Source organism: Ursus americanus, chromosome 22 (assembly GCF_024610735.1).
Source record: "Ursus americanus isolate L20-20 chromosome 22, mUrsAme1.1.p, whole genome shotgun sequence".
Lineage (NCBI taxonomy): Eukaryota > Metazoa > Chordata > Mammalia > Carnivora > Ursidae > Ursus > Ursus americanus.
In genome coordinates this window covers 9960772-9983308 of record NC_142148.1, presented here as the reverse complement: position 1 = coordinate 9983308, position 22537 = coordinate 9960772, and the positions used below count along the sequence as shown (strand labels likewise).

The window sequence follows — 22537 nt, the reverse complement described above, 5'->3', positions numbered from 1 at the left end:
CTGACCCAGGTGACCTCCTCCCTGAGTCTCAACACACGGAATCAGAATCCACCTGACCCAGAGCTGGGACAAATTCTGCCTTAAGACAATGTCGATTTTCTGAGCCCCAAAGGAGAAACAAGGGTGACTACCATACCGAAAGCTTGGTGTGTCCCAGATTGTTTTCATGCTCTTGTCTAACCTCACCATAATCCCATGAATCAAATATTCTCCCCAGTTTGCAGATGAGGTATCCAAGGTCCTACAAATTATCTTGCCCCAGGGCATCCAGGCTAAGCCTTGACCTGAACTTCGTTCCCAAAATGACCAGCCAGCCATCTCGTGAACCCATCCTTTCCTGCCTTGAAATGTACCCGCATCCTCTAACCCGACTGACTGTTCCTAGACATTCTATGGATGCCAACATGCGTTAACTTTCCGGTTTGGGCTCAAGCCACCTACCGTGTTGTAAGCAGGTCCTTTTGCTCTGAGGGTTGCCTTTGTAAGGACTGAGGAGCTTCCTGTAAACATGCAGGCATTTCAATACCTTCCTTGATGCTGTACTTCAGACTGTCACCTGGCTCAACCTGGCACTTCCAGACACAAAGGGAGGAACCACCACCTTCCAGACTGCCCTCCCCTCCTGCACACCTGGCAAGACAGGTCTGCCTGTCAAACCAGGTACAAACTGCACCTGGACGGCAGGGCCTCCTCCAACCTTCCCCAGACCCTCTCTGCAAACACCAGCTACCCCATACAAAGCAGCAATTTCTTTCCCAGAACACTTGTCTTCAAACAGGTTCGGGGGGGGGTGCCAACTGAAAGCAGGGGGTCAGGGGGAAATATGGAAGTTTATCCTTCCCCTTCTCCCCCCGTTTCACTGAGATACAATTGACAGTTAAAAGCAGAGAAGTTGAGATTCCCTTAAATCTTCCATCGGGTATCAAAAACAGAGCTTTGAAAACACAGAACCCATAATGGAAAATGCCGAGAGGTAGGCAGGTCTCAAAATGAGCGAGTCTGATGGCCTCTGTACTGCCTGCTTTCTGGGCTCCTTCAGCAGAGACAATGCGCTGGCTTACAGCGGTGTGCGCACATCACAACCCACGGGAGGATTAGCGTCACCGACCAGGGTGGAGAAAATACACCTCAACATGTAACCCACTCACACAAACACCTGCAGAAACGTTCATTGTTGCCCCAGCAATCCCTCCGGTAGGAAGCTACCCTGAGGTCAACTGGGTGGAAGGAAAACTATGCCTCGATGATTGGGATTATTTACGAGTTTGGGGAAAATAGGAGTAGTGCAGAGCAAGAGCCGATTAAACATTTTTCTATTACTGCAGGTATTTAAAAAGGATTAGCCAGAAATGGCTGGAAACCTTGGAAAGATGTGAGATGCACTGGGAAGAGGAACATTAGCTTTTTATGAAGTAAAAATAATCCTCATACATTTCAATCCTGGTAGAAAACTTCGCTGTGGGTTTCAAGTGGGAGAAGGGTTTAGATACTTCCATTTCAACTTTCTGAAAGGCCAAGTTCATCTTGCTTTCAGAGTAAATAAAACACTGCAGATTTAGAAGAGATGAGCCTAAAGGACAGACAACCCTTGGAGGGAGGAGAGGGCACCCACCTGTAAAGGATGTAGCCACGCAGGGCTCACACCAGATTAAAGGCCGTGAGAATATAATCCCTGGCCTCCCCCCGCCGAGGTCACGAGGATCCATTCACAGACGAGGTCTCATCAACACCCGAAAGATTCTCAAGCCTGATGCCGGTTTCTCGCCAGTGGGTTTGCGAAGAGAAATACCGCAAGACACACGCAACACGATACTTTCCCAGTAGTATGCTAACCTGGTCTTGCCCTTGTTGTCTCTCCCCAGTTGAGTACTTTTTCCACCACCCTCTCAAAGAATCCTCCCTTGGAATTCAAGTGCCCATCCTATGTGATTCTCAGCAGTCCATTCAGTAGACAATACAAAACAGTGTCTCTCTGCCCAATGACTGCCACCAGATCAGGAGGGGCGGAAACGTGGGCTGATCTCTGGCACCATAAGCCTTCCGTGGTCATAAGCGAACACAGGCAAGTTCTCTAGAATGAGTTTACTCTAACAAAGAAAGAGAGCAAGCAGTTACTTGTGCGTGCTTGAGAAATGGGGCCAGCATGGATGTAACCAGATGTCCATCTTCGATTCTAGGACCTGCAGGCTCCTGAGGGCAAAATGATGGTTAAGTAAGAATTCTCAGGTTTAGAGCAGAAATGAACCAGAAAAATTTACATACGCGCCTGGTGGGGGAAAGGAAAAGAAGAAAAGAAAAAAAAAAAAAAACAACATCCAAAATTTATTCTCCAACAAGACAGACAGCATCAGCAGGTAAAACTACAGGGGTTTCTCCAAAGATCATACATTCACAAGGGCATTATTTGCTTAACAGTGAGAAAGGCTCCGGTGTGTCTCTGTAACAATCTCCACTTCACAGTGTAAACAGGTCCTAGCATTGTGTTCAACTTACGATTCCAGAAGGAAAGGCACAACGTGGCAAAAAAACTTTTTGGATCCTAAAGTCAGGTGCGATAGCACAGACTTGATAACAGTCTTGATCTACTTTCCCACAAAGAGGGAGACTTCTCCGCTCAGAAATTAAGGTCTTTCTCCTTCCTTGTTAAACCATTAGAGCAGGTTTCATCATTACATATACAAAAAGGGGAGGGAGTTAAAAAAAAAAAACACGAAAATATCTTAAACGTCCAGCTGCTCCCACCACATATCAACTCAGGTTAAGACAGGGCGTCAGAACACTTCAGCGGTCAGAAAATAGGAACATAGACGCTATGGCTACAAAAATAAAAAAATAAATGAGGTAGATAAATTAAAGCTTTCACACCCATGACTTGCCTGTTCCAACTTCGTAGCCTTCATGCAATGCTCGAGAATAATCTTCATAGTAACTTGGCGTAAGCTGCACCAAGGACATTTTTGTACAAATTAGTATGTGAACCTGTGAGGAACATGCCCTTCCGTGAGTTTCTTCAAGAATGAAAACCCAGTTCTTCAATCGGGTAGGCACTGGCAAACCAAATTAAGTCACCTGAGGGTCCCTGCTCAGGTGCCCACCTCTCCTGGTGGCTCAGGAAGGGGGCATCCCGACAGCAGCAGACAGTACATTGGCACTCTTGGGGCTCCAACTGTATTTAAATAAGCAGCAACACACACTGACTCCCTCCGGACCAGACGCAGTCCATCTGAGGGCATCCTACTTAAGGTTCCAAGGTCGAAGCAATTTTGTCATTGTACCACCTTAGTTTAAAAAAAAAAAAAAAAATAGTACATTCAGGGGTGAAAAAAAAAAAAAAAAGATGGGTGCAGGTTGGGGGTCATACAAAACACAGGTCCCTAAACGGATGCCAGATGGTGTCCACGTACCCGCATACAGTCACCAGGGAAGTATCTAGTACCCCCTCCCCCCAATTAGGCGAACAGTTGTCTTTTCCATTGCAGTTCGTAAGCTCCAACTTGAAATAGGGGCATAGTCTTTGGAAAATAGTTACTCTCGGTTGTACAAAGGTTTTTATGTATACAGTTTGTCGCCAAGTAACAAAGCTACTCTGCAAGACCCGCTTCTTTCCAAAATTAAAGAAAAAAATTCTAGTCTGTATTTGTTTTAGTATGTATTTTCTTTTTTTGTTGTTTTTTTCTCAACTTTTTCTTTTTTCAAATTTTTTTCTTTTTTCTAATTTTTTTTTTTTTTTTTTTTGCAAAGCAGCATAACAACATCTGATTGTAGGACTTGCCTGAGGTTGTGATCCCAACTGTAAACATCATTTGCACATCAGTAAGAACACAAACAGGAGGAGATGGGTTCTTTTAAAAAGGAAAAAAAAAAAAGGACTCCGGGAGGTCATCCTGCCTGCATTTCTCCTTCAATAAGGGTTCTCCTAGAGCTTAGCTGACCGCAATCTTGTTTTCCTCGAGGAAGTGAGGGAACTGGTGTTTGGGGACACTGTCAGCAGCACCTGGTTTTTCCACTTCAGTACTGATGGCGGACTGGGAGCCATCCATCTTGGACACGGTGGTGTTGTTCACAATGGAGCTGGCCCCCAGCGAAACCGGGAGGGTAGGAATACCGCCGCTCTGGATCACAGAGATTTCATTGGTCTTCATGGCCAGACCGCCGTTGAGCATGGTGGTGTAATGGTTCCACACGACAGGGTCCACGTTCACCGAAGGGGCCAGGATTTCTTTGGGAAACATCTCAGGGACTCTCTTCCCATCAGTACCTAACAGAGCCATGGTGTTCTCGATGGCCAGCTTCCTCCCACGGCGCGCCGAGCTGTTGTTGGCCCCATGCGTCATATAGTGGACCTATGGGAAGAGGGACAGAAAGGTTTCCACCTAAACAGAGACTTGATAGCGTGCGGGCTGGCAAGCTAGTCCGTCTACATGTGGGTTTGAACATTTTCAAAATCCAGGTATCTGTTCTCTTGTGTGTGGGGGGGGGGCGCGGAAAATCAGATGATCTCGCAACAATGGGCCCACATTCCTGCCTAGAGGCAAGTAAAGACAACAAGGCAAGGACATTTGTTCCACGTTTGCTCCAATTCTGTCCCCATCCCATCTGTTCGTGTAAGCGAGTACAGGGACACTCACTACGTACCAGGCATTCTCTCCAGCGCTGGGGTTAAATCTTGTGAAGACCAAACCCACACAGGAAATAACACTGTGCAGAACTTAACACATATACACACACGAGTACAAATAAAATGGGAAAATCTGTAAGACCAGTAGGTTACATCCATGTCAATATCCCGGTTGTGTTATTTATTCACATTCGAGTTTTGCAAAATCCTGCCACTGGGGGATACAGGGCCAGGTGCGGAAGGGTCTATGAAGTCTCACGGCACGTGGTCTCCAAGTACCTGAACAAAAATCTGAGTTGAAGAAACGAACTTTTGAACAAACCAGACGCTGTCCTGATGGGAGCCGATCTGCCACACACACGCGACGTCAGTGACAGTCATCCGTGATCGTCATCACAGAGAACCAGCCAGCCATGCTGGGGCGCTGATGGAAGGCCACCGTGGGGAATGAGCGCTAATATTCCAGGGTGGTGGGCAAGGCAAGACCTCTTCTGATGACAGAAACCCTACCATCTACTGCTCCTTCCACTTGGCCCCCTTTCTAATTACTGTTCTGATCCAGCTGTTGAGTGTCTAAATCCCTTTCAAAGAATGTGGTGGGCACTACTTTCTCAGGTCACCTCATTTCAAAGCACCGATATCCTCAGCAGTTAGTAGCTATCCTGCCAGTGGGCTCAGAAGTGACTTCTTCATAGCTCTAAGCTGTTAAGATGTTCCAAGCATAATCTGAACCCTTTTCTAATATAATTCATTTAATGTCCAGGACAATTCTGAAGTTGTCACTACCATTATCCCCATGCCTGGAAAACTGAGGCACGAGGAGCCATTTGCCCAAAGCCATTTGTGTAGCAAAAGGAGCTCTAGTCCTTCCCTGGGCTGATCCCAGGGCTTGTGAACTAACTAGAGGTCGGTATTAGAGATTAAGTTATTTTGTGCTCCTTCCCTGACATTTTTGCCAACTAAAAAATTTAAAAAATAGAGCTTGTTTTCATACTATGTTTAATTTTTTAAATGATATACAGTCTTATAGGTCTTTAAGACTATATGTAAGACTAAAAGAAGTTGTTTTAACCTTTATTTGAGCCACAAAGAATTAGTCTACTCGTGGGAGAGAGGTAGAGAAGAGATCCAGGGAACATCTCGTGGAAACCACCAAGCAGGGCCAGAGGGAAAACCCGGGTCCCCAAATCCCATGCTTTGTTCTTATACAGGCCACATTCAGTCCTTACGTGGGTGAGTCTCCTCCCCATCTCCTCCGTAAAATCTTAGGTGGCATCTAACAACAGTTATAGGCCATTCTCTGGAAGCACCCAGCCACTCGGTTTTAAAAGCACAGCCAATAACCTGGAGACTTTCCTTTAACTCCACAGGTACTGTTATCCTATGTATGTTTAACTCATGGTACTTACTTCAACCTAGCAAACTAGAAAAACAGAAACCAACACACCGGGTGATCATCAAGTCTGGAAGCGTACACGCATCCATAAATGACTGGTCACCACCATGTGACACCACGTGCCATTCAACACCTGTTTCCAGGCTGATCTCCCGTCTGTTGAGAGAGGTCCTGGTCTGCCCCAGTCTCGGAGGGGGAAACCTACCCTACATGTAACATATCTGATACTAAGAAACATCCAAAAGACCATGTGTCCGTTCCTAGACAGCATCATCTGCAAAATACATCATTAGTATTATCCCATGTGCCACTAAGATTAGGGGGAAAAAATGACCCATTTCAGACACTGACGGCAAGAAGTATCCCAATTTCAGAGACACCGTGATGTGAGAGAACGTATTTTCTGATGTCTATTTCAAGAGCCAGCTGAGATACGACTACACGGTATCCCACTGGTCTTAATGGAAGAGTTCATCAGGGATGGATGAACACCAGAAAGACCCGGTGCTCACCACCTACCCCACCCCCGCTGAGAGCCTGAAAAACCTCACCTTCAAGTTGCCTTTGGTGGTGAACGCTCGCCCACATATGTTACACACGAAGGGCTTCTCCCCCGTGTGGGTCCGCTCGTGGATCTGCAGAGCGCTCGCCGAGGAGAAGTTCTTCCCGCACCGTGTGCAGCCGTGCTGTTTGGCCTGTCGGCGTGGCTGGGCCGCTAGCAAAGGTGTCATGCCTGGGGACATGGTCGCGGGTCCACCAAATGCACCAGGGACTTCAACTTTGACATAGGTTGGCTGGGCTCGGATAAACGTTGATGGCAGACTGCTACGACCTGGTATCCAGAGAAAAGAAACCCCAAACCTTTATCATCCCATACTCATTTCTTCTCAAACCACAAAAGAGCTTTGATGACAACTGCCCACCGAGAGCCTGGAAACAGCTTTTGGGCAATGTGTACCTCGGAGGCAGTCTTCCTCTGGAGCACGCTGACCTGCCCAGGGAGTAACAACTCATTCAGAAAAGTCACCATTTTAGCTTTAAGGTATGGGCAAAATGCAGAACTCTGAAATTCAAGTTCCTGCATAAAAAGTTATCTTTAAGGAGAGCCTGGCTGGCTCGATTAGTAGAGTCCCGTGACTCTTGATTTCGAGCCCCATGTTGGGTGTTGAGTTTACTTAAAAATAAATACCTTAAAACTACTTTTAAAAAGTTCTCTTTTATGCCCGGAGGTCAACCCTCTTGGGTCCCCTCCCTCCTTGGGAGCTTTGTGCTATCACTCAAATCTTGCTTTGCTATCCACCAAAAAAAAAAAAAGAAAGAAAGAAAGAAAGTATGCCCGGACAGCAACTTTATTTCATTCTATGATGCAGCTGTTCCCCATTTCACCATGAACAACATCAACAGGAACCCCACAAATTTATTACGTGCATTTAAAATGGGTTAGATTCTCCTCCTCACGGCCCCCTCCCACCAAGAGCTATTCATCTATGAACCTTACATTAGGGAGTGGGGCCTCAGAATCAAAGGACTGTGGCTTATCTCAGTGCCCAAAAAGCAGTGCCTACTTTCTCAAACATTCTCCCAGTGGATCATTTCCTGAAGATTACCCAGTGTCTCCCTGGGGCTCAACCACAAAAGTTAAAAACCGACAAGTGCACTGTCCATACCCCGCCTGCATTAACCACCACAAATGAAAGGACATTAGCGCTAGGACAGAGGTAGTTACCGTGCCCCTCTACCCAGAAGTACAGAGAGGCTAACTGCCCTACAAAGAAGCTGCTTTGCATACATCACACTGTCCATTTGCCAAGTTCAACCCAGGTTCCTTTTGGATGACCTCGTGCCCAAAATGGACCTAAGTTAAATCCAAAGCTCTATCACCTTCCATCTCAGTGCGGCTGTTCTCGGAGCTGTCTGCTTTGCCACCAGCATCAGGAGATCGGGACTTGATGCTTTCTGCCTGGCTATTGGCTGGGGACAGTGCCTGGAAGGACGCAGTCTCCAGGACGTCTGGACTTCGGCTCTGGTACTCCTGGTCTCCCATCACTGAGGACGACGAGTCGTTGGTCAAGCCATCGCTCTCCACTGAACCGTTTTCTCTGCTGTTCTGCCGCTGCAGGACAAGAGGAGCAGGACCCACCTTCCCCGGGGCATCGAGGGAAGCCGTCACGGCGAACCCGAGAGTGGGTGATGCCGAGTGGACGCTGGGAAGAGGCACGGGGACCTTCAAGGAGCTACTGGGGGCATCCTGGGGGCCGACCTCGTCAACATCGATGCTTTCGATAACATCATCGTGACCGACGGCACCGGCGCTGCCATTCTCACTGACTATCATGGACTCGGGACCCGTAAAGTCACAGGGATTCTCGGGCAGGGGCGTGTTGGGGATCTGGCCCCCCATGTGCATCCGGATGTGCTGCTGCAGCAGGACCGCGTTGGTGAACTTCTTCTGGCAGATGGGGCACGAATGCTGCGTCTTCACGGACGTGTTGGTCCGGTGGACCCCGAGGTGCGTCTTCAGGTTGCCCTTGGTGGAGAAGGCTCGACCACAGATCTTACACTGGAACGGTCTCTCCCCGGTGTGGGTGCGGTAATGCATTTTGAGGGAGCTCTGGCAGCTTAAGACCCGGTGGCAAATGAGACATTCGTTGGGGTCGGTGGTGGCCTTGTCGATGTTCTCCACCAGCTGCTGCAATTTCAGGGTCTCCGACCCCGGCTCCGGTGTCCCGCTCCCTTGGAAGCCACCAACCCTTGGGGAACTGTGGTTTGGCCCCACCCCAGATAGTAGGGATCCATCCTCACTGTCTGGAGAAGGCCCGGGCTGTAGGTCGTTGGGCAGTGGGCCGCCCATGAGGTCCTTGGGGTTAGTCCCTGAAGAGAGATTCTGAGGTAGCCCTACGGTGGGGGTCCCTGTCACAAGGACAGGTTTGCTGTCTAGAGAGAGACTCGATTCATCTACGGGGACAGGTACAGAGAGTGCATAGGGAATGCCATTGCCTGCCGCCATTCTGTCGTGGAACTCGGCAAAGAGCTGGGGGTTCGCCTTCACCTGGGGGTGTCGATGAAAGTGCACCTTGAGGTTGCCCTTGGTGGTGAACCGGTGGCCACAGACAGAGCACACGAAGGGTCTCTCTCCGGTGTGGGAGCGGAGGTGGATCTGCAAGGAGCTATCAGTCCCAAAAACCTTGCTACAGTACTTACACTTGTGCTTGCAGAGGACGGCCTCGTCTTTGGCTTTGACCTCCACCGGGGACACGTTCGGGGGCTTCCCCTTCCCTTTCTTGGACGGGTCTAACGCCACCGTGGAGAAAGGGCTCTGGAAGAGCACAGAGCCCGGGGCCTGAGGTAGCAAAGTCCCGGGAAGGCGGGACATGACGTTCGGCAGCACCCTCGTCCCGTCCGGCTTCAGGGCGAAGGGCGCCAGCCCCGGGGACACGGCGCCGCTGGGGGCGGAAGGGACGTTCGCGTGAGGTAGCTTGGCCTGTTTCAAGGCGTCCAGAGCCAGGCCCTGGCTGCCGGCCTTCTGGCTGAGCAGGGCCACGGCCGCCGACACCTGCTGGGACACGTGGCCGCCCAGGGTCTTGAGCGCGTCGGCCCCCGCGGCACCCGAGTGCAGGGCGTGCGAGGCCCACATGTTCACCTGGACGCGGATCTGCTCGGTGAGCTGGATCTGCTGCAGCTGCTGCTGCTGTAAGCACAGGATCTGCTCCAGGACCCACGGGATGCTGCTGACGCCCGGCAGGGGGCCCGGGGGGGCCTCGGCGCCCCGCTGATTCACCGCCACCTTGGTGCCCCGCAGCGCCTGAAGCGTGACGTTAGTGTTGGCCACTTTGCCTTTGGGTACGTAGCTTATGTCCTGGGACGCGGACGGCAGGGCGGTCTCGGTCTTCAAGTACACGACCGACTCGGCCCCCAGCTTCTCCTTCGCGTCCCCCGAGCCGCCGCCATCCTCCCGGGGGCCCCCCTCCTTACTGCTGGGACTCAGCGCAGCCCCGGAGAAGTCTTCGGAAGGCACTGGCCCCTCGCTGTCGTTCATGATGAGCACAGGGGGGTTTTTAGTGCAATTTTTCTTGTGTTCTAAGAACTCAGAGAAGCTGAAGAACTCGGCACAGCATTTCTCACAGATGTGCGTCTCCTCCCGACGCGTCCTCTTTGCTGTCAGTCCATCCCTGCTGGCTTCGCTGCCATTCCCTGGGTGGTTCATTGGAGCACCTGGGACAAGAGAACACGAGCTAAGAACTGTGCCCAGAAAGGGATGTGGGGCCACTTCCAGGGAAGAACCACAACGCGCAATACAGACGCCTTCGTGACCTGTGTCCGAACAGGCAGAAGACTGTAGAAGGGAACTAGGCATCCACTGGCCAGAGGTCTGAATGAACCAACCACTGGTGTAGCGGGTTGAATCGTGTCCCCCCACCCCCGCCCCAAAGATGTCCAAGTCCTTATACCCAGCACCTGTGCATGTGAACTTACTTGGGACAGGGTCTTCCCACATCTAACTGAGAGGGTCCCTAACCCAATGCCTGTTGTTCTTAAAAAGAAGGGAAAGGAGAGATGGAACGAGCAAGGCCCTAGGAAGGAATTACGTGTCTGTTAAACAAGGACTACTGGAAGCCAACAGAAGATAGAAAGGAGGCTTGGAACACTTTCTTCCTCAAAGTCTCCAGAAGGAACCATCCCCCCCCCAACACCTCCATTTCAGATGTCTGGCCTCCAGAACCATTAGACTAAATTTCTGTTATTTTAAGCCATCCAATTTGTCATGGAAACCCTAGGAAATTCACACAATTTATTATTAAAATAATTCCCTTGGAGCTCTGCACCCCACTCAGAACAAGCTTGCAAAGGCAAATGGGTCTGACACCGTGACTATAAATGACATTGGAAACCTGCTCAAATATGGCTGCTCATCCCCACCTTGGGGCCACTGAAAGCAAAACTGCATTAAATCAATCTTTCAGGGACGCCTGGGTGGCTCCAGCCAAGCATCTGCCTTCGGCTCAGGTCATGATCCCATCGAGTCCCACATCAGGCTCCTTGCTCAGCAAAGAGGCTGCTTCTCCCTCTGCCTGCTGCTCCCCCTTCTTGTGCTCGCGCGCTCTGACAAATAAAATCTTAAAAAAAAAAAAAAATCACTCTTTCAGTGTAACAAGTGTACCTTCCCGGTTTCAAGGTGCCAACAACTACAAGAGCAGTACCAAATTCACCGAAAATATGGAGAACAGCACACTGGGTCCATTTACACAGCAAGGCCAAGCGGATACTCCTAGAAATATTTTCATATGACACACTGACAAAAGAAAAGATTTCATGTTCAAGAAAGGCCGTGACTATAGAAAAAAAGACTGATGATCTTACAAATCATGAAAAACTAGAGAAATGTCTTAACAGTCAGGACACTAAATGGGTTAAATAAGCCATTATGTAAAGAGAGAAACCCAAGGAATGGAAAGAGGGGATGGGAACCATGGTTTCATTCTTCTCCCTCTACCTGCAACTTCTATTACTGTCATTTATGGGAAATGAAATATACAAAACCAAATATCTTCCTATTCCGGGCAGTTACGTTCCCAAAAAGGATTGCTCTGTGGGTATCTTTTGTAACTGGGTCTTATTCCCTTCAGGGTTAATGCTAGCCTGCATATTCAAATGCCCATCTTGGGGCTGTGGCTTTATCTGGACACCTGGGTCCTGAGCACAAGAAGTTGGGTGAAGAGTCTCCCTAAGTTACTTTTCATTTCCTGGCTATCTGATTGTACGTACACTCCCCCACTAAGTCAGAGGTACACCTCAGAGCCAGCAACTCTAGGCATATGGATCTCAACCACACAAGTAACTGCACAACTATACAGAGATCCAGGTAAGGGGTATTTTTTTTTCTCCACAGAAATGTGTATAGCAATAAATTTTGATTCACCCATACAGCGAAAATGGCATAACTTCTGTATGCTCTGACATGGAAACAGAAATTAGGTGAAAGAAATAGGCTGCAGAACAGTATGTAAAATGTGACCACTTTTGCTTAAAACCTGTTTGAGATGCATGAGAGAAAGGCCAAGAAGGATCCATCTCACTTTTCAGGAAATTATTATTTTATTTTTTTATTTTTACTTTTTTTAAGATTGTATTTACTTATTTGTCAGAGCCAGCCAGCCAGAGAGGGAACACAAGCAGGGGGAGTGGGAGAGGAAGAAGCAGGCTCATAGCGGAGGAGCCTGATGTGGGGCTCGATCCCATAACGCCGGGATCACGCCCCGAGCTGAAGGCAGACGCTCAACGACTGCGCCACCCAGGCGCCCCAGGAAATTATTACTTTTTAAAGCAAAATAATATATTTTGCCTCTCAACTCCGTCTTGGGTGATTACACCCCTTAAAACCATGGGGCGGAGGAAACCGCCACAGTATGGAGGAGGAGTTGATCTTAAAAAAGAGTTTATTTCTCTTGAGAGGATCTATAGATTTCTGAGTTTCAGTTTCAAAAAGTGGTTCTTTAAAATTTACATAAGGTGGCCTCATCTTTATTAATTTCAGACCGGGCACTATTAAGTTTTGCAAGGTGTGTGTGGTCTGGGGGTGGGCCAGAGAGAAGAGCCAACAGCCACAAACAGGTCTGGCCTGCCAGTGTAGGGAAAGCAGGTGAGGGCTGCCCCAGCACTTGCCTGCGAACTACAGGTTGGACAGGATAGCCTTACCCCTGAGAATCTGCCCGAAACATGCATAATCATGACAACATCGTAAGTTCGATATGCCTGGGTTAAGTGAAGTTTTTAACAAATGTGCCCAGTGCGTATTAATGTGCCTGGCACCATCCTAGATGGGATCTGGCCAAAGTGCATGCTGTAGGTATTCAGTGAATGCATGAGTGTGTCTACAGTTTCTATCTGTAATAGCCCAAATGGTTAGCTGGGCAATCAGGGTTGCTGCGAACAAGACTGTAACAACGGTCACTGAATGCCTATCTACCAATACTTCCCACCTCCTACTGGGCACAGGATGGGGGAGCTAGGGATCCGACGGTGGTGAAAAGATGACCCTGATAATGTATCTGCAGTTCAGACTAGGGACCTCTACACGCCCCATACTATACTCACCCAATCTATGAAAGATCTGTCCCATTTACTGAGAACAATGAACTGAAGTACTGTGACTTGCCCAAAGCAACACAATTAAAAATAGTCACAGGTAACTTCTGAGCACTTACTATGTACCAGGTGTAATTCTAAACAATTTATAGGTTATAACAACTCTGTGAGGTAGGGGCTATAATATTTCACAGAGGGGGAAACTGAGGCACAGAGGACATCAGTTTGCCCAAAGCAATATATCTGATAAACTGCAGGGCCAATATTCAAACCCAGGCATGCAGCGCCCAGATCCTCCCTCCTTCCTACGCTTTCTACCATTGTATGTTTCTTCTGCTGAGACTGCAACTATCTTTCCTCTCAAAGACATTCCAGGGAGGACAGAAAAGCCTGAGGGGTCAGGTTGGCAAGGAAGGGGAAAGGGACTAGGACACACCCTACTACTATCTTTATGGGACTCCCAAGAGTTACTTTAAAAGTTAGGTAGGACACAATGCACCCTTGCTACTTTCCAGGTGTTCAATACGTAAGTTCCTGTTCCCACTCATATTTCAAGAATCAAGTTAAAAATAGGTCACTTCCCAGAATACAGTATCTATCCCTACAGTTTCCTAAGACTCGAAATGAGGTGTGGGAGGGGGTGTTACATAGCACTCTTTTTGGAAAAGCAATTCTGGCAATTATGTGTCAAGAACTTTAAAACGGAGAACTTTTTAACAAGTTTCTCTTGGCAGGGAAATACACACTATTGGCAGGTGCACAGAAAGAGATACAGCTCCTTCCAGGCACAGGCAACATCGCCTTGGTGCAATTCTCCTTTGACCCTTGTTAGGAGTTTACTTTATGAAATAGAAGGATACATCTCTCCTATTAACAAACAGCAAAAACAAAAACTGATGCACTCTGTGGTCAAGCAGTGAGGTTCTGGTTAAATAAGTCAGGGTACACCAAAAAAAGGGACTACTTTGTAGCCAACAAAAATAAAGCAGATCTATGTTATTTGTGCTCCTTTACAGGACAAGCGCCCGGGATTTATTTCAAGAGGAGGAAGAGAATGGGATGTGTATCTGTGGTCCCATCTGCGTTTGTGGATAAAGATATTAAATATGTACGTGGAAACATTTCTGTCTGAAGTTAAGAGAAACTATGGCTGCACTCTAGCTCTTGGGAGGGTGGAAGAGAAAAATTCAAAAGTATCCACTTTTGTACTACGGTTTCTTTTTCATTAGCATGTTTAAACCCTTGGACCCGACCATTCTAACTTCCGGGAAATCTCCAATCAAGCCCCACGCGAAAATGCCCAGCCCACTCTGTAGGGAACCACCACGACCCTCACGGTAAGCCACGCATCTCCGCAGCCACATAATCAAACCAGCGTCCTCGGTCCCAATTTGCAGATGCGCAAACTGAGGCTCAGAAATAATTCAGCGGCTCAGGGTAACAAACTGCTAACCGGAAAAAGAAGATCAGGAATTGCGCTCTTAAACACTATCCACAAGGGCACTAAACTTAGCGGCCTCATTTATCACGGTTTCTTCTAGAGCAGAGTTTCTCACGCTTTTTTTCATTTCATCCTTTTATGGAGGCCTTTAAAGCTTTCTTTTCCTCCCCCCCCCCATGAAATTTTAATACCACAATTATACTGCAGATCTGTTTATGTACTATGGTCCTTCGGAAGGCCACAAACCACTGTAAATCAAGTTTTCTGTCCCCTTCCCCTCAAGAAATGTTCACACCCACCCAAAAATCTTTTTAAAAAAATGTTCACATCTCCCCCCCCCCTTGGAGACAATACTCCTTCATTGAAAGCAGGTTCTAAACCAGCATTCTTAAACTGGAGTCCATGAAATTAGATAAGGAAAAAAATGAGATCTTTATTTTCACTAATCTGAACTAAAATTTAATATTTGACTTTCAATGACAAACGTAGGAAACACACCCCAGTGGTATTTGCAGAACCTTCAACAGAAAGCAGATCCTTTCATATGCTGCTAATGCTGCTGCCTTACTGGAAATTCTGGTGGTTACCTACCAGCTGCGCTAATCTTATTTAATGCGTTCATAAAGCATGTTATTATATCACAAATGTTTTTGGTTTTGATAACTGTATTTCAATGCAATTTATTTCCTTGGTGTTTCTGTGTATTTTATTTTTTGCATTTAAATACGTTCTGTGGAGAAGGAATCTATGGCACAAAAAAGGTTAAGCTCCCCTGCACTAGAAGGATCTAACAGTTTCCAAGAGTGATTTACAACCTGAATACCAGCTTGCCTTCCCTGTATACACAGGCTGGCCTCTTCTGTAGCCTGGATGCAAAGCCAGCAACATCCCACTTGAGTCTTAAAACAGCAGCAGCTCTGAATGCATGTGCAGTAAAACATACCTTCTGCATCCAGACCGCCATGGGCAAACAGCGAGCGAGAGGACTGGGTTATGAACGACTGCCTGCTCCGCTTAAGTTAACCCTTCCCAAGAGGAAAAAAGCAAAGTTCAGAGAGATTACCCGGCAACTAGTTCTTCCATCTTTCCACCCCACCCCCACTCCGAATTTTAGGAATGTTATCTCTCAGCATCTAGTTATCCAATAAGTTGGAAGAATGCAGTAAACCCAGCAGGGGTCTTAGATTCAATCACTGCCAAATGGATAGAAAATACTCTTACTATTGTATAGAAGAAAAGCTCATCTACTAGAAGCCAATTTTGGAGGAGACTCCAAAATGCTTAAAAAATAAGACCTGTACAATCTTGAGAAAAGCATTATGACTCAAGCTTATCTTCCCCTCCCCCATTTCTATATTAAAAAGAACCACAAAGAATAGATTATCTAAAGTATACAATATCTTCTACCCTCCCCCACCCACAGGATAATTGCTTACCAAAAAACAAAAGGAAAAGAGATGTCCTTTGAACCACTTGAAAGAAAGTGCCCGTTTACCAGTTTAATTCTACATCTCAATTCAGCAATTCGAGAAACAGTTAAGTAACAAGGCTTTAACTCAATTCATAGATAGCAAATTAAAGCTATAATTAAGTTCTACTTAATCAAGAGCTAAAAACTTGTTCACCAACAGTCTTGGATCAAAATTCAGAGACTCCGCTGAGAAGGAAAAACAGTAAAAGAATCAAAGAAAGTTCTAACAGCTGTTAATGTGTCTGAGTTCTGCTATTTACATTAAGAGATAGGTCCCATTTTCCCTCAACTGGAGCTCATCTTTTAAGCAAACTTGTAAACTCCATGCAGGCAGGGGCTTTTGTTGTCCCCTTCTACAGAGCCCCCCACCCCCCAAGACTGACAGTCATGAAATTCATTTGGGGGGAAAAAAGGATGGGGGTAACTGGTGATGCAGTGCTTGCCTGGATTTAGTCTTTTAAAATGGTTCAGATGCTTTCTTTAAAGAATCAAAAGTACAATAGGTAAAGAGTTGATGAAAGAGGGAACTTGTTGAACTCTTTCCCCATGATTTTTCCAGGGCAGTAAGGCCCAGAGCATGAAAGCAAACACTGCTTTATTTCCAACTCTCCTCCCCAAAGACCCCTTAATCTAAAGTCCGAAAAGGCACATCTCAAACATTAAAAGGGAGGAGAGATGGCCAAACTCGACCAGCTAAACACTCATCAGGGCTCCTTCAAAGGAACTGATGGAAAATCCCATCTCATAACCAACGAAGAGTCAGACCATGATAAACAGCTCCTTGGATTGGAAGCATGGCTAAAATCAACCATGAGCAACCCATTTCAACCCGCAGCTACTGTTTACTCATAAAATGAGTACAAATGAAAATTAAAGATAATGTACTTGAGGTCCCCAGCCTCCTGTCTGGCACTCAGTGGGCGAGAGTTAAAAACTGCAGAATCATCTCAACTATCAGTTCAGAACTGTCTTGACACAGGAAGATATAAAATTGGAAACACTCATATTTTGAACATTCCCAGCACACAGTGGGTCTTCTGTAGTTGAAATGATCTGAACAGGACTCTTTAACTCCAAAAGCTCAGAGAAATCGAGCAGGTCTCAAGGTTACACAGCTGAAAGTCATACAACCAGATTGGAATGCACATCTCTAGAACCTTACCAAAACACTAACTTCATTTAGAAAGAGGAAGTGCTAACTCCCATCTCCTGCCTCCCAAGATGGCTCCCCAACTCCCCACCCAGGAGGAAGCGAGGGGAGGCTGAAATGACCAAGTACCAACTTCTGCAATGTATTCTTAACGGAACAAAAGGGGCTCCAAGCAAACTGGAGCCCCTTTCTCTATCGGAAACTACGATGGAAACACAGAAAGTCGGCCTGCAACATTCAAGCTAACTACCAACGAGCTCTCCCTCTCTCCCGCAATTAAAAGAGGAACTTCCAAGGGCCCTCTTCTCAAAATCATTACAGCCAGTGGAGGTCATTTCAGTTTAGAAACTGGGGCTAGGCAGTTGTTTGAAACTTGGGGATCTTAATCGTTGATGGTTGTAATCCAGTTTAGCACAAAGGGCATTCGAAACTCTTTTGAAAAAATGCTAATTTTCCCGTATGTAGCGTGAGCCCACCGCCCACCTGCAGATGTTTTGATCTGCTAATTGATCTCCAAACTCCATTTTCCTTCCTCAAGAACTGCATTCTTTACAAGTGGATCTCAAACTGGTTTTGCAAAATAGGACTGGCCCAACCTTAGTTTTTAAAAAGTATACATATCTATGTATCTATCGGTCTATACAGATCTATCTATACAGATCTATACAGATCCATGTATCTCTATATAGCTACATATATGTAACATATAGATAGGTACATACATACAGGCTGCTTAAATGCAAAATGCAGCCATTAAAATGTACTGCTTGAGGAAACTACCTTCTGACCCATGGTGACAACTGGAAACCCTGCGAACACATTCTAGCATCGAGGAATTCTTTTCAAGAATTCTAAAGACTTGGCAAAGAATACCAGGTACGGCCAGAGCGCGCTCAAGCCACTAGCTTAAGTCCCCAGGGGCGCCCATCCTTTGGCCCAGCCCGGCGCTTTCCATCCCCACCCCCCAACCCATCCCACCCGTCAGGTGTGAGCCGGTACCTGTGAGGGGACCCGCCTCTCAGCAAAGTGTGCGGCTCCAGGCTGGGCCTCCAGGGGGCGCCCGCGCGCAACTCGGCGGTCCGCTCTAACCCCAACGATCAATAGCGAACCACCCCCCTCCCAAATCGTGGAGGGAGCGCACAGTCAGGCCTGAGATCCTAAGCCTAGCTCGGGTTAACAGATTGCAAACTCCAACCAGCATTAACTTAAGAAGCCACCCTGTAACAAGCTCCCCGCAAAGGTGCCCAACACCACCAAAAGCACCACTTGCGTGCGCCCACCAAAAATGAAGGGAGTAGGAGAATGGGGAGGTCAGAGAAGAACCAGGGGAGGGGTCAGAGCCCGAAGCTCGCCCCTCCTCTTGGGAGGAAGCGGGCGGGCGGAGGGTTAACCCTTTTGTTCCAGGTGGGCCAGGCGACGAAGCCTCTCCATGCTCTCCCCCCACTACCCCCCCACCCGAGGCACAAAGAGAGTCCATCCTCCTGAGACCTCGGGTGCCCGCAGCCCTGACCATCAGACGCCCCGAAAACGCACAGCCGCCCCTCGTGAAGCCGATCTAATTTGCCCTGGAAAAAATGTTACTTGCGGGGAGAAAAAAAAATAGAGATTTACATTAACCTATTATAAATTTGGGAAACATACTACATTCCCTCCCCGAAAAAGGGGGGAGATAGCCAAGAAGGAGCGCAGCCTTCCCGTCGGAGTTGTGACTTAGAGCGTCTGGGATTGCAGTGCACACCCCCATCAGCGGCTGAGAAATTAGAAAGCAGGCGGAGAGAAGAGGGGAAACAACCCACAAGGCCCAAGAGGAGGTTAACAACGCCCCCTCCCCCCACGCGTAGCTAAAAACTTATCAGGCGACAATTTGGCGGGCCAGGACGGAGGGGAGATAGTGGGAAATCGACTCGCTCCTACAACCTCCTCGGTGAAGTGACTCGGAGGAGGGGAGTTTGCCCCACCGCTCCCGGCTGGGCTGGGGTCCCGAACGCCTTCCGACCCCGTAGCCGCGCGCCGCGGAAGCGTGGGGGCGGGTCAGCCCCGGGAGCTCGCCCCGGCCGCGACCGCCCAGCCCTGGCCCGACCTCTCCCCTCTGGCCCCGGGGCGCGCTTCTGGAAAGCCGGGCGCCCCAGGAAAGCCCCGCAAAATTCCAGGCCAGTGTACCCCAAAGGGATTACCGCGCGCCCGCGACCCCGGCCCCTGGGGGCCTGCACCCCTCCGGCTCGCCGCGGTTATTTTTAGGAAGTCGGAAATCAAAGATGGCTGGAGGTCAGGCCCCGAAAGGTTAGGGCGAAGATCTGCAGGCGGCAAAGCCCGGGGAGAAAAAGCCAAAACCCTAAAGAAATTTTTGAAAAGGGAAATACTGTGCCCTTCTCCCCCACCTCTTCGGGCCCTCCAATCCCCTCAGAGCGGGTGGCCCGCACCCCAGCTCCCGGAGGTGGGGAGAGGTCGCGCCCCCTCCCCCCGCTTGGCCCGGGAGGGGCGCGTGCAACAGATCGCCCTCCCCCCCGGGGGTCTTCCAGGGGTGCGCCCCTTCTCCGGCCTCCTAGAAAAGCCCCAAGGGGTGAGGGAAAAGGTGGGGACCCCCGGGGTCTTTCTTTTAAAAGCGGCGCCAGGGAGGGAGGAGGAGAACCTAAGTTACAAGTGGGGGGGGGGGGGATTACTAGCGAGGGGAGTGGAACCAATTAAGAGAAGGGCAAGGGACGAGAAGGGAACCTTTCAGGAATGAGGGACACAGAGAGGGTGGGGGGTCAATCTTACAACAAGAGGAGCGAGACCTGGCGGTGAAACTTACACAAGAGAGGGAAGAGGTAAAAGTGTAAAATTAACAAGGGCGGGGGTGGGGGGGAACGAGGGTGCCTTCTCTAGAACTGAGCCCCCAGATCTTGGTTCCAGAATCTGTGCTAGAAGCCGCTAGCTCCCCGAAGCTCGCGCCTTCGAGGGTCCAGCGAACGTCCGGGAAACTGCCCGCCCCCGGCGCGCGCCCCCAGCCCCACTCACCCGGCTCCCCCGCCGCCGGCGCCGCTGGGGCCGCATCTGCAAACTCCGGGGCCGGCTGCTGCGGCTGCTGCTCGCCCTGGTCCTCCTCCGAGTTGATGTGCTGGGGTTTCGCCTGCTTGCGCCTCGACATGGTGCGAGCATCGGGCCGCCTGGAGAGCCGCGGTTATTTGCCCACTCCGCCACAAATTCCTGGAGTTAGGAAATTTACCCCCCTTCGGCCGGAACGCGCATGTCCCAGTAATTATTATTATCAATAATGCATTGCGATTTATCATGAGCCCTGACAGCTGATTGGCCTGGGTCCAAGACCTCAGAGATCATTTAAATAAGCCCTCATTGATCAGGGAGGGGCGAGGCATTCTGGGCTTTGTAGTCCGGCCCTACATGCGACAAAGGCGTGTTCATCGGGGGAGCGCAACTAATTAGCATCCGGGCTCAGATTGGCTGGATCGTGCACGAAATCAGAGGGGGACCCATCCTCGCTCCAGCTATCCGAGTCCTTGGAGAGAAGAATAAAAATAATTGTGTGCTTATTAAAAACTAGGATCGTCCATAAGAGTTTTGGAACGAACCTATTTGGTGGTGTGCTCCAAAAATTACTTTTGTAAAGTTGATATCCGCGCAAGCCGGGGTTGGAAGGTCTTTTCAGTGGAGTAGTTTGACTCAATTTTTACATCTATCTAAAAAACCCACAAACAAAAAAACTGAGATGTGACACATGTCTCCTTCCATCTTATTTTTGATTGAAATGTTTAAATGGAATTTCGAGGTGCCTGAAGAATTGTGAAAATGGTGGTTTATTCAACCTTCCCAATTCATCTCAACTCTTAAAGTGGCCTTGGAATTTCCAAAATTTTATAATATCCTCTCACCATGATTTATTTCCTTTAAATGCTAAATTATAGCCCCAGGGTTCATATTCACAAGGATTGGTTTGTTGTTACAATGCCACGTTGATTTTTGGTTTGGAAGCCTCTTTTTACTCTAAAATGACTAGATGCTAAATACAGAAAAGGCAGATTAAAGGCCAGTATAGTCAGATAATATCAAAACGGCAAGCAATTGCATTTTTTCCCCCACAAGCCATAAATGTCTGATAACATCATATTTTATTGCTGAGACAATGCTCTGACATCGCCCATGGAACAGCAGTGAGTACTGTCAGAGTAACTGGGTGTCACTAAACTAATCATTTTTGGAATTTTTTGCAATACGGGCTTCATTATGCAAAAGGAGTATAGTTCAAAGTGATTGCATCATCCTGACATGGGGATACCTGGCATTTTCTAAAATTGTGTGTGTATAATATTACATGCCTATACATAGATCCAGTAAATCTCTATATTTAATTGCACTAACTGCCTTGCACAATGTAAATGCTCGATAAATGTCGAATAAATGATGAAATTTTCAGCCTTCTAAGTCTTTGATTGGTGTTTCCATGAAGCCTCTGGGCCTGCGTCCTTATTTGCCATTTACTTCATTGTAAGAGAACTGTAAGCCATCCACATTTGTGCCTTGCATTTTCTCGATTAGTTATATATCAAGTTCCCAGCTTGTAAGAGTTTCTTGTAAGCTCATCAGAAATGCAAGCGAAATAGAATGCTGGGCTCATAAATACACTCACCTGGATGTTTGGACGTCCCAAGGCAGAAAATAAATCAGCTTGATGATCTTTTTGATACTCATGGCCATCAGTAAAAGTTTACTGAAAGAAGGTTAAACTCCAATTTTGGGTCTCTGTTTGAAAATGCTTTGCATTGTTTTCTGTAAGTCTCCTAAAGCAAAAAAAAAAAAAAAAAAAATAGAATTACAGTCAGTGGCCAAAGTTGGGAAGGTAAGGATTTGGTTTAATAATACATGGAAGCTGTTTAGAATTCTCATACTGAGTAAAAAAGCCAATTAACACCTGCCTGGCTGACTAATTTACTTATATTCCCAACACCTTTTCTGTTTAACATGGCTGTGGCAGGAGATGTAATTGACAAATCTAAATGAATGAATGTACAGTATGTTTACAGCTCAAGACATCTCAGTGGTTTAAGGAAGACCTCATTAAAGATACAGTTTCTTATATTTATTTATTTTAGTTGATAGTTTCATCATTTCTACTTAGAACAAGGTCAGAAAACTGCCACTTGCCTCTCCAAGTGATGATGATGATGATTATTTGAGCCCCTGTTCTGTGCCACAGACTCATTAAATGCACACTCCCTTGTTTTATCTTCCCAGGGAAACTGAGGCTCAGAGATGTGAAGTGACTTAATTAGGAAGTGTCTGAGTTGGTGGTCAATCCCTTGAACCCGGCTCCAAATTTCTTCTTATCGTATCCCCAAACCTGTCATTCAGCTGAGGCTGAATATAGACAAGAAAACAAGAAC

General features: G+C 47.8%; 1 protein-coding gene across 3 annotated transcripts; it reads right to left on the bottom strand.

Moving 5' to 3' along the window:
* Positions 1-2303: 2303 nt before the first annotated feature.
* SALL4 (spalt like transcription factor 4) lies at positions 2304-20651 on the bottom strand. 3 transcript variants are annotated; one of them, XM_045808453.2, is made up of 4 exons: positions 20157-20651; positions 7896-10226; positions 6566-6846; positions 2304-4343 (listed from the first exon to the last, which is right to left on the bottom strand). In XM_045808453.2, the coding sequence occupies exons 1-4, from the start codon at positions 20284-20286 to the stop codon at positions 3924-3926; spliced, it is 3162 nt and encodes a 1053-aa protein (XP_045664409.2). In that variant the 5' UTR covers positions 20287-20651; the 3' UTR covers positions 2304-3923. The 3 variants fall into 3 exon arrangements, with proteins under 3 accessions (XP_045664409.2, XP_087709621.1, XP_087709620.1); XM_087853495.1 differs by having other exon boundaries at positions 9216-10226; XM_087853494.1 differs by lacking the exon at positions 20157-20651 and having other exon boundaries at positions 7896-10398.
* Positions 20652-22537: the final 1886 nt, after the last annotated feature.

What these genes read in the sequence shown, in the direction of transcription:
- SALL4 (XM_087853494.1), bottom strand. Translation starts at nt 10,368, where the DNA reads ATGCCTAGTTCCCTTCTACAGTCTTCTGCCTGTTCGGACACAGGTCAC. An exon ending in CAGCCGCACTGAGATGGAAG is followed by an intron (nt 6,847 to 7,895) that starts GTGATAGAGCTT and finishes TCTGGATACCAG; the next exon opens with GTCGTAGCAGTCTGCCATCA. An exon ending in CCACCAAAGGCAACTTGAAG is followed by an intron (nt 4,344 to 6,565) that starts GTGAGGTTTTTC and finishes CTCTTCCCATAG; the next exon opens with GTCCACTATATGACGCATGG.